Here is a 12,088-nt window from a genome sequence, read left to right as displayed (position 1 = left end):
GATGAAGGATTTGACCTCATTTTTTTGTGTATAATTTTATATTCATAAAACATTTTTCATTCTTGTCAAATGTACATATGTGTCCGTGCATGCATGCACACATATACAAATGTACCTGAGCGCCCGCCTAAAAGAAAGACACTGCAGTCACAGCCGCCGCCGCCGCGCCGGCAGTCTAAAGATAAAAGATTTTTTAATTCATGTTTTTAAATGGAACTTTTTACTGTATTCATAAAAGTAAAATCTTTTGAGATGAAAAATACAAAAAGAAAAGGAGGAAGGAGGAGAGCACATATACAGTATTTGAATGTGACTCTCTGGCCGCGCCGTCTCCGCCGCCAGTCGCGCGCGCTCGTTCTCTGTTTTATTTTTACATACATCTTTTGGCCCTGAAGCAACATTTTATACAAAAGAATAAAAATGACATTTTAAAAATTGCTTTTGTGCTCAAATAAAGGAGAGGCTAAATTGCAGCTTATTGAATAAAATTGGAGCAAAGCCCTCTTGCTCTCGTTCTTTGCTCCCCTCGTCATTTCATCCGCCGTATATATAAACGTGAGTGAATCCGCGCCCGCGAGATGAAAAAGCGCGGAATGTTCGAGGAAAAAACTTTATTTATCGGTTTGCGGTGCATTTTCTGCGTGCACATAAATAAACATCACCTCCTCCTTTTGTTGTTGAGGCGTATAATATGAAAAAAGGCGAAAATTGGACGATTCCCTTGCTTCTCTCTCGCGCGCGCCAACCACAAAAAGTGAGCAAGCAAGCATATTTTTCTCCCGCTGGGGACGAGCACGGCAAATGTGATTGCGCGCACGATTTAAATAAATCGGGCGTGTCATTTGTAGTTTCGGGAGACATTATTATTCCGTATCCATTGTTGTAGAAAACCAACTCATGCCAAAGAAATTATAATAATATTCATAAATAAAAAATTACTCCATCACACCCAGCAGGCCGGGCACACACTCACAATAAAAGAGAAACAGCAGGTGCACTGCTGCCATCACACAAACATCAAACTTTCCTCCGCGCGCTCGCGACATTTCTTACAATAATTACAATTCTGCAATTCAGGTCGTTGGCTGGTAGGCAATTTACATTTAAATAAATTCCTTTGTGCGACTGCTTATATTCAAACCGATTTTTACAAATATGGCGTGCCCCGTGCACGGCAGAGTCGGTGAAACATATACACACACACACACACGACAGTACTTCGCCTAGAGTAACTGCAGAGGGCCCTAACGACTTGTGCGGATTGTTTGCTTCTGTTTTGCGCAGCATCGAACCGCTGGCTGAGTGAGTGACGGCGGCGAATTTGTGTGCAAATCCCACAAAAAGTGGCTTTTGCAAAGAGAGAGAAAGAAAGAAAGAGTTAAAAAGCAGGGAGACGAAGCATCCATCCATTATGTTATTCTGTGATGTGTAGTAAGGAGCTGGAGGAAGAAAGGAGATGGTAAAAGGGCCGTGAAATTGCTTTTTCTCTCTCTATTTGAATGTGTGCATTAAGGTGTGATGCCAGGCTAGAATAAAGTAAAGAATGAAGGTGTGTGTGATATCGTGCCATCAACAGCATCAGCGCCACTAGCTGCTGCTCGCCTGGTAATGGCTTCTTTTTGACAACAAATTGGAAGCTAGTATTGCCGAGAGGTAGAATGGAAAATAAATCACCATAATTTCTTAGCAGCCGCCGCCGCCGATATCAAAATAAGGGCGAAAAGCGTTCGCATTATCGACACACAATTTATAAGAGCAGTTGGAAGTGGCTTCTGCGATGCGATGAATAAATCCAGTAGCTGCTCTTTTAAAGATACTTTTTGTGTAAAAAAGTAGTTTTGAGATAGCAGCGTTTCAATCACTGTCACGCCCGGCCGCGAGTATTATGGTTTCTTAAGAGATTGGATAGGCGGAGAGGAAACACAGAGCGCCAAGAAGTTATTTACTCTTTTTAAATTTAAAAGTTGTTTTTCCAAGTAGTTTACCTCGTAAGTTTTTCCTCTTTCTTTTGTCATCCGCCTCGGCGAGGAGCGTGGAATTTAAATGTATACAGCACACAAATAAAAAGTGCTCTTTTGTGAGCTCTGGCTGCTCACAAAGTAGGTAAATTGGAAAACAATAGAAGAATGTAGTGTTGTTTGCTATGGAGTTGAAACCTTTCACATTTATCTTTTTTTAAGTAACACAATTTGTCTTCCAATTCTTTTTGAGAATTCAATTTTATCCTCGCTTGAAGCGCTTTTATATATACGGCACCTTTGAGGATTCCTCCGCTTTTTCTCGGTTTTATTTTAAAGATAGGCGGTTTTGCGGCGTGATTTATGGCTCAATTAATTAGCCAACGCAATTCAGACGAATCTGAAACTAAATCGTTTGTCTAATGCACTCTATTTTTGGACAGAAAGATATAGCGCCGGCCATTGTGTGTGACAAGATGCCCATAATTGCTCTTGATAGTCAAGAAAAGTTGCCAGATAACGGGCATTTTGTTGCCCTTTCATAAAAAATTAATTAACACCAGAGCCGCCGAGCTTGACGCTAGAAAAGGTTTTGCCTAATAAAAGATGCTTCGACGTTTTCCAGGAAATTTAACTTATAAAAGACGCTTTATGCGTTTCCTTCTTAGATTATTATTTTTATGGTCCGGTTTGTTCTGTCTTTGTATATAAGCTGTGTGCGCGAATCTTTTATGAAAACTAACACCGCACATCATTAATTTTGGAAGAAGACAGCAGCGCGCCTTTTGGTCGTCGCTCTTTTAAATATAATCACAACTTTTCTTTTCGGACGCAGCCACCGCGCGTGAGAGACGGCGGCGACCTTATTTTTAAAAATCGTCATAATAACCCCTAGCTTAAATTCAAATGTGGTCAAATAATGTTCTTTTGCCAACAAAATTCTCAGCCACCGGCGACAGCAGCCAGCCGCGCTACTCGCTCCTTGGCAAACATAAAGCGCGATCTGTTTCTCGGCCCGAAAAATTTATAAAAAGCAAGCATTATTTTATTATACACACACACTCACACTCACTAGCACACGCCGTAGATGAAATGGAGCAAGGGAATAATTTTTATGTGTGCGGTGTACTTTAAAGAGTCGTCGCGAGACAAAACTATTTTAACTCGGCAGCAGCGGAGTTGCCAGAAAACGACGGCCGTTTAGACCCACACACTTTTTGGATTATCTGGCATAAAATTGAGCTGTTTTCAAGCAAAAAAGAGCCACGGCCTGCGGCTCTTATATTAATTGATTACTGTTGCTTGAGCTGTGAAACTTGGCTGCGTTTGCACAGCCTTGAGAAATAAGGATTCCAGTTGAATGCGAGAAAATTGATAGCTTATTTTTCTGTTCTCCTTCTTGTTAATGTAGATATTAATTGAGGAATTCTGTTACAGAAAATGAACTGCCCGATCGTGGAAGACGCACACCAGCTGCCTCCTCTACGTTGCTAAGACTGCCCCCAAAGCTCACTGATTCCAAGATGTCGGCCAGCACCCTGACGAACCCGAGCGGCGGGTCGACGTTGCCAGCTACGACGTCGCCCTCGGAGGACTTCCTACTCTGCCGACGCACGACCAACAACAACAACGACGAGGCCGACCCGAGTCCGGCGTCGCGCAAAGCCGCCCTCTGGTCCTCCGAGGTCAGCAGGGAGATGGACCTGCGAGGGGAGGACAGCGGAGACGAGGCCTCCCCCACCGAGGAGTCGGAGGACGAGCGGCAGGTGGCTCAGCTGATGGCCGCGGCCGCCCCGACGCGCAACAAGCGTAAGAACTTCAAGCCGAGGAACATCCTCTACTCGCTGGACGACGAGCAGGAGCCGTTGGACGCGACCGCCGAGAACAAAAGCGCCAAGCCGCTGGACCTGACGGACGGCCTGCTGCCCGCCAAGCGGAGGAGCACCATCCTGCCGAGACGGCTCGAACGCAGCCATCAGGAGGCGCGCAGCGACGTCATAGACTTGTCCGTGCGGCAGCAGGAGGACGACGAGCAGCCGGCCGTCGACCTCAGCCAGGAGGCCCGCAGCGTCCAGGAGGCCCTGATGGCGCAGCAGTACGCGCACATCCAGAGCCAGCTGCACGCTCACCTGCAGACCTTCCAGCAGCACCCTGAGCTGCTGCTGCAGCAGCGGCACACGGCACCTGCCGACGCCTCCGCGATGAGGGAGTACGCGGAGAACACGATGAAGGAACTTCTGGGCATCTACGGCCTCAACGACATGGCCGAGTCCATCACCAAGCACGTGCCGATCGGCAACTTCTCCTCTGGTGAGTACCTTTTTGGATTCACACACACACATACACGCTCGTCAGACTGTGAGCATATTTTTCCAATTAAGCCCGTGAATTTGTTTGCAACCCTTCTCGGTTGACTCAACTCTCGCGCGGCGTGCCACCAATCAAAATACACACTTTTACGGCGGAGGCGCATTTTCCGCTCGAGCGAGTGTCGCACGACGCGTAATATCTTGAATTTCCCCCAAAACGATGCGGTGGTGGCGGATGAATTGATAATTGGATTTTATCTTAATTGCTGGTGCCGCGCTCACTGTCGGCTGATAAAGCTCTCGATTGTGGTTATCCATTGCGCGGTTTCAATAATTTTCCGAGTGTATAAATTCTGTAATTGGAGTTTGCGGCGGCAATTAAAAATTATTTTACCATCGCAGGGCCTGGCAGGCAGGCAGGCAGAGCCAGGCTGCTGGGAATATTGTGAGAGAGCCGAGCATTTGCAGCCGCCACACCGACGGGGCGGCAGTAAAGAGTTTTAATTTTATTATTATTGTGTGTATGCTGTGCTTTATGAGTTCATTGCTGCCGCCGTGCTTTATTGATTCAATTGCTGATCAATATGCGAAAAATACCCTCGAGCGGCGAGTGCATTATTGAAACGGACGCGCGGTGCAGCCGCCACGCTCGCGGATTAATCATTTTTTATATTAAATTCGCCCGTGTGCAATTTTAATTCCGCACTCGGCAGCCCCACATACACATACACAAAGAGAAAATTTAAACGGGAGAGCCGAGCATGGCAAAATGGTCTAGTGTACATGTATTTGCCCCTGACTTTTATATGTATTTCATAAATGAAAGCATGATATGTACATGTGCCTGACGAGTTGATGGTGTTTGGACAAAAACAAGCGCTCGAATATTATATGCTGCAGCCTCTCGTTCTCCTGCACACAGCGCTGCATTCGGTCGAATTGCATTTGCTAGATGCATTGAAATAAATATCAAACAGCAGCTTTGTGTGTCTCGGAATAATGCACTCAACACAGCATCAAACGGCGAATTTGTAAACAAGCGAAATCTCTGCGCAAAATAAAATATTCGCTCTGATGGATTCATTTTCTGCGCGAATTTGGACCGGTCGGCCCGATGCTATCGTCCTTGCGCTCCATTATATATACATACAATTGCAATCGCCGACGCACCAGACCGCACAATGCAATTTCCTGTACAAATTCTGGTGTAATTGTACCAAATTTAAATACTACGCAACGCTGTCTGATTTTCCTACTATCATATCATTTGACCGGTCGTAAAAGCTGAACACGCTGCACACAACACGCGCTTTTTATTGTTGAATAAAAGGAACCACCCCTTTAGAATCTGAGGCAAAAGAAGCTTTTTAAGTCGTAAAGTTACCGTTTATCTCTTTCAATTTTACTCAACGCGGCGCAAGCGAGCAAGCAAGAGGTCGGCCGGCCGGCCGGCCGACCGTCTGCTGCTAACTATCGCCAGGCATAAAAAACCTTTCCTCTTACTCGCACAATTTGTATAAAAACTTACATTTTTATGATGCTCAAAAAGCTTTTTCCATATGTCAGCCATTATATCGCTCACGGTGCTATTCGATATCACATGTGCCCGACGCGAAAGAGCACAGGAAAAAACGGGGAATGTGAGAAAGACGCGCGGCATTATTATTTATTATAATTTCCGACGCAAAAAATGACGCTCCGCTCGATGAGTGTGTTAAAATAAAACGCCCGCCGACCAGGGGATTACGCACCAAATTCCACTTTATTTGCATGCAGCTGTTAGAGATACGCTCATTTTTCGTCGCGGGGCGCGAAACAAAAACCGGCTGCAGAAAACAACTACAATAAAAATTTCCTCCCGCTTGTCAGCTAGTGTGTGCTGGTAATTCGATCCGAAAAACTCATCAGCCGGGACGCTGGCGGAATAATGACACGGAGAAATTCGGGCACAATTGGCGATCAAATTAAAACTAGTCACCGCATACGGAAATCGAGCCGTAAATCAACTCGCACGCGATTACAATGACAATTTTCATCAGTCTTTATTAATATGTACGCAGCGGAGGCGCGTGAGAGGGGTGTTGTAATGCGCGTACGCATGGAAGTGCATCTATCAGAGGTTGCACTCAGACGACCAGACAGGCAGACAGCCCGGCTAACCAGAAGGCAAACACACTTCTGCACAAAGAGTATGCGATTATATATGCGGCCACGTAAATCACTGCATGCAACATAACAACGCCCGCGAATGCATATGCATGCTATAGCTAGGTATATACGTACGCTCATTATGCAATTCAATAATCGTACGTATGTGCACGCTGCAGCTCTGATTATGCGAGCCACCTCTGAATTGCAGAGGTATGTGTGTGCTGTTTGTGTTGCAGAGTGCCACTCCGTCCCTCATCAGCCAGTCGGTGCACAAGAGCTCGGGCTAATTTATTGAATTACGATGGATGGCTGGATGCACCAATAGGCGCACACCGGCCGATTCTGTGAATCTGCTGCCGATCAACCGTCGGCTCGAGCACTCGCTCGTCAGATCAATAATAGCAGTGTATGATGGCTGAATATGCTCCAATAGAATATCATCGTCCCGACTGTATTGCCTGATTAGAAATAAAGGGGGATTAGTTTTGACCTGGCTGATTTTGATCATTTTCAAACGGCGCATGCACATGCAGATTGCGGCTCTAATTGCACGAAAGATGGCACCGGCGCTGATAAAACTGATCAGCCCGCTGCTGCAGCATCCGCTTTTGCAACTTCTGCTCAGTGTATGAAAGGCTTTCTTCCATCTTCCATTCTAACAAAGGGAATTATTCATCCTCTGCAGGCACTTCTAATTCGGCCGTTATAGGCGGCTATTAGATTGTGCGCAGTCGAGTCGAGCAGAATATTCGAACACTATTATGTATTCAGTGGCCCCGTGGTGTCGACCATGCTACTTTTACTCTAATCCAACGGCGCTGGCGAAAAATAATATTTTGACTTGAAATAATAGCAATTCCCACCCAGTCACGAAATGGAATCATTAATATCACACACACACACACACTCGCACATAAAGCAGCTCGCCTAGCTTATATAGCATTCCCCCACGATGGATATTGATAACTATTAATCATCGGCAGAAACAGAAATTCCACCTTTCGTAGAATAATATTAAAGGGCGTGGCCTGCGAGATGCGAGATAAGCGCCGGGCAGCGCGTTTTTAAATTTGTATAAAAGCATAAGCGCATATCACATATAAGTTATCCCATATATATTGTGCATGTGTGCGTACAAATTCGAAAAGGAAAAACGCGCTCGCTCGACGGGGAGAAACGACCGAAGGCGGCCCATATAGAGCCGTGTGTGCACAAGTAGCGTTTTAATGTGAAAAGGGAAATCTTGTATCATTTATAAGTGCCACTCACGACTTTTTGTCTTAAATACCGCGCGCCTAAGAAAGGACTCGGGACGGCGCGCCGGCCTGGGAGACAGATGAATCTCCTCATAGCTTTTGTGTAACGTGGAATTTTAATACATTTAAAATATTCATCAATCTCCCGCCGCCCCGCGCGCGCGAGACGCCGAGAGAGCCCTTTGCTGCTCTCGCGGAATACGTAAAGAGTTTTCCAGCGAAACTTTTTGCGCCTTTTATTTTAAATCCGCGCCGTCAAATGCGCCTGAATAGAAATAAATAAATTTTCCCCGCTGCTGCCTTCAACATTATAAACACGAATTTGCGGTTTTCCGATGCGAGGCACGACTTTTTGCGCGCAGCAGACGCGAGTGATGTGGATTTTTTGTACACACCTCTTTACTTCAAATGTATCAGCAAGACGAATATTTTATTAGCACTCGGTGTCCATTATTATTGCTGGCTTGCAATTTCCTCCTGTGCGTATATCACGAAAGACATGCTCAGCATAATTGAATTTCTGTCAAAGTTAACAATTATTATCCCACACATAAAGCAGTACAAAAAGCAAGCAGCCGTGCCAGAGACTGTCCGGCGGTGTCTGCCGCGTTTGATTTTTTTTCTCCGATCGAAAGCACAATTTCGGTTCCGTGCTGATTGCGGTGGAAATTCCGCTTATTCCCGATTTTCGCAATTTTTCTCGAGAAAACCAACCACGCCAGCGAAATCCTGAGCACCTTGCGACGACTTTTGTTCTCATTCCACGGATTAAAATGCTTTCGCTGTCGTAACGAGCGCTGAATTTCCGCTGTTTATGCAAATTTTTGCATAATGATTTCGCTCGGTCGGCGTGGCAAGAAATAGATAATTTACACAAGTCAAATCATTATCCGCGAAGCTCGAGTGTGTAATTTTCGCTCGCTCGCTCGCTTACTCACTTATTCTTTTCAAATAATAAAAGTATAACTAACGAGAAGAGAGAGCCAACAGCTTTTTGCATTAATGAGGAGGCCCATGCGGCAAGCAGCAATAAATGATAATCCGTCAATTATCCGCATTCGAGGCGCAATTATTCTCCTGAGTGCTTTTATGCCTTTCGTCATTATTAGAAAAAGGCAGGTGTGTTTGTTTGTATGTGACGAGGTAAAAAAATATGTCAATTCGCGGCGAAAATTGAGTGTGTATTGAGCAGCCAGTGGTTAGCAACCGAATGCAGGTGCTTGTTATGCGCCAAAATGATGTGCTTTCTCACCCGCCTTGTACCCTCATCTGACAAATTCGATGTAAATTATTACGGTGGGAACGTGTGGCACAGTTTTTGCCCTGTTAACTTAACTCGCGTCGTTTGCCAAAATGACAAGTCAGAGAAATATATTCGTTTTCATTGTGTTCGCTAAACTCCCATCCCACACAACAATTTTCGAGGTGATTTCCAGGTTGCAAACTTAATTTAAAATTAATTTGTTTAATTCAATGAGAGTTAATATTTTCATTCCGCTATATGCTATCAAACCAGGAAACAGATTAGTTACATATCCTTATGTCCTTAACAAAATAGACTGTTGTGATTGCTCCAAGGCTTATTGGAGTAAAAGGCGGGCAAAATCCAAACCGCGGGGAGTGCCGCTGATTGTGAGTGAGGCAAGGCTCTCATTTATTTGTTGTTATTGCTTTAACACAAAAAGCAGCCATACTGCGGCATTTCGGTCATTAATCTAATCCCGGCCAACGTTGCCTGAAAAAAGAAAATGCCTTGTGATATTTCGTTCCTCATTTTTACATCGGGACGTCATCAGCACAGAGGCATTCCTCATCACGGCCTTTTATTTCGTATCAATTCCTCCGCTTGTGCCGTGGCTCTCGTTCTCGCTGGACTGAAAATCCTTTTGATATATTTGCCGGTGCTGCCGCTGCGCCCCGGTGTATTATTAATAATAAGCCATCATCACTCTCAGTAGATTAAGATTAAATTGCTGCTCTTTATATGAAAAATTAATGTCTGAAGGAGCGAGTCCGTGTGTGGGGAGAGCGAGAGGAGAAGTCAGTCAGTCAGTCGCTTCTTCAAAGGCATGACAATTTTCCATAGGACAGCGGCGGTATAACCCTTTGTGTGGCCCGCGCGCTGCTTAAAGGAGTGAGTCTTATCTCCTTTTTATTTTATGCAGCCAGCAGTCTTACATGTGAATGATCATCATAACTTGAGCTAACTAGCTCCCTTTTCAGTTTGCCACTGGCCGACCGACGGCAGCAGCTCGGCACTGATGATGCTTCAAGCTCGCTCGTTCGCTCGCTCTCTCTCTCTCTCTCTCTCTCTCTCTCTCTCTCTCTCTCTCTCTCACTGCTATACTAGCTCTGTTTTATGCTGCACTGCATAATATGCTGTGTATGTCTCTTTTCTTTTGATTTTAATATTCACATGGAGAACACATGAAGTACTGTTCTACTGCCGCTGCATCAATAATCATGTCTGCGGTGGAAAAAATGAAAGCAAAATTACCCCGGGGAATTGCAGCAGAAGAATTGAATTTGACTCTCGCTCAGTCAGACCCGCGCTCTCTGAAAGTCCCGGCAGCAGCTCCAGTGGTCGTCTGCTGTCAACTCCTCTCGCCTTTTGCAGGACAAACTTTTACCCTCTCCGCCAGCGTGCTTCAAGGGTCTCGCCCTAAGAGTGAGACGGAGAGGGAAGAAAGTGAGTTTCGTTTTCACTATGTGCTTTGAAAAATCTCAAAGGTTAATTTTGTAATTAAATTCTCCAAGACGAATTTTTTGCATAATCTACATTGCTCAGTGATGACTGGAGAAGTTTATGTGATTCGTACGCTTATCAAACTCAACTAATTGCCAGTTAACAGCCTCAAAATTTCAAGCTCATCAAACATCCTCAAGTTTGTGCTGCAATTCGAAGCTACATTTTAAATCGCATTCAAAGATATGTATTAAAACACATTCATGCAATGCTGATTGGGAAGCCAGATTTATTATCTCTTACTCTGTGAACCGTAACATTAAATAAAAATTTCGCTGGTCGTTTATGAAAGTAATTAAATCCACTTACAACCAAAAAGCGTTTTGAATAATTTATGCAATGGGCGTCTCTAAAACAAAAGGATGATATATACACTATTTGATGAGAAACATAAAACAAAGAGGAAGGCATTATTTAAATTTTGACGAAAATTTCCTGACACTTTAATAACATTTTAGCAGTAAAATTAGCAGCATAATTACAGCTCTTAATATTCCATAATAACAGAAAGGCAGCGTGGCGTTAAAAGAGATACAAAGCCGATTACATTGTGGCCGGTGTGTAATGTTCCACCCCATGCGAGGCGAGCAAGCATATTTTAAACAGCAGCACCAAGAGAGCCCGATATAAATCATTTAGGCATTTAAAATAACTTTGTTATCATCGCACACGGTGCGAGCGTCACAAAGGTTATCCATACATTTTGATAAAAAAAATGTGCTGGAAAACGGTGTTCTCCTTGCATATTAAAGACGCGCACGCTTAAACCACTGTATAGACAGCCAATATATATGGGGCACCTGCAGCTGCCGAAAGGGGAAATCGAGCAGCCACTCACTAATTTATATTCCATTATTTTTATTTGCGTTTTACGCTCGTATTTGCATATTTATCATCATTGCCGGCACCTCATTGTGTCGGCGTTGCCGCCGCCACGGTCTAAATTATATTTTTATCTAATTTCGCCAAGAAACGCGCGGCGTGGCTGTGGTATAGGCGGCGCGCAGGAAGTTGAATAAATTATATCCCATGACAATTTGTTTTCTCGTGAATTTGTGCCGGAATAATGATTGCCGCGTAAAAATATTCCGACAGCGTGCGTGCTATTTTATTATGATGGAAAAACAATGCATTAATGTTGGAAGATGATGAATCTACGCGCGCGTGTGTGCTATATTATGCACATGCGGGAAGCAGAAAGCGAACGGACGGGGCGAATGGCTTTTCGTATATATATATAGGAGGCGGTTTGAAAAATATTTATCAGTTCAGTAGGCGTAAAAATTGACGCCGTTCTATCACTATCACTCAAAAATGCTACAAACCGTAAAATTATCCGCAACAATAGCGTTTGAATATCAAATAGCGCTCTCCGGCTGTAATTTATTGCGATAATCCGGCCGTTTTAATTATTTCCCTGTGCAGTAGCGTAAACAAAATGCTCTCCTTGTGTGTTATTTGCCAACAGGCCGTTTTGCCCATTGAAATATTTTCCCGTCCGGTGTGCCGGCGCAAAAAATCGCAACTTCTGCTCTTTCTCTCACAATGCACATCTCTAAAAGCCATTGTTAATTCACGAAACACTCGTCTATACACGTATATAAAGTCATTTCCGGGAATGCCTTTGTCCATTTTTTTGCCTATTAATGGCCACCTCGCCGCCAGACA

At 44.4% G+C, this 12,088-nt stretch overlaps 1 protein-coding gene across 6 annotated transcripts in view; it reads left to right on the top strand.

Annotated features, from left to right (window-relative positions):
• Positions 1–12,088, top strand: part of cas (castor) — a 79,274-nt gene that overhangs the window by 35,784 nt on the left and 31,402 nt on the right. For all 6 annotated transcript variants that reach the window (XM_065494820.1, XM_065494825.1, XM_065494824.1 and 3 more), the window contains exon 3: positions 3,396–4,268. In XM_065494820.1, the coding sequence (XP_065350892.1) occupies positions 3,482–4,268 (787 nt within the window). In that variant the 5' untranslated portion in view covers positions 3,396–3,481. The remainder of the gene's footprint in view (positions 1–3,395; positions 4,269–12,088) is intronic.

Source organism: Cloeon dipterum, chromosome X, assembly GCF_949628265.1.
Source record: "Cloeon dipterum chromosome X, ieCloDipt1.1, whole genome shotgun sequence".
Lineage (NCBI taxonomy): Eukaryota > Metazoa > Arthropoda > Insecta > Ephemeroptera > Baetidae > Cloeon > Cloeon dipterum.
Note: the sequence above shows the minus strand (reverse complement) of the source record. Positions and strands in the feature narration are given on the sequence as shown.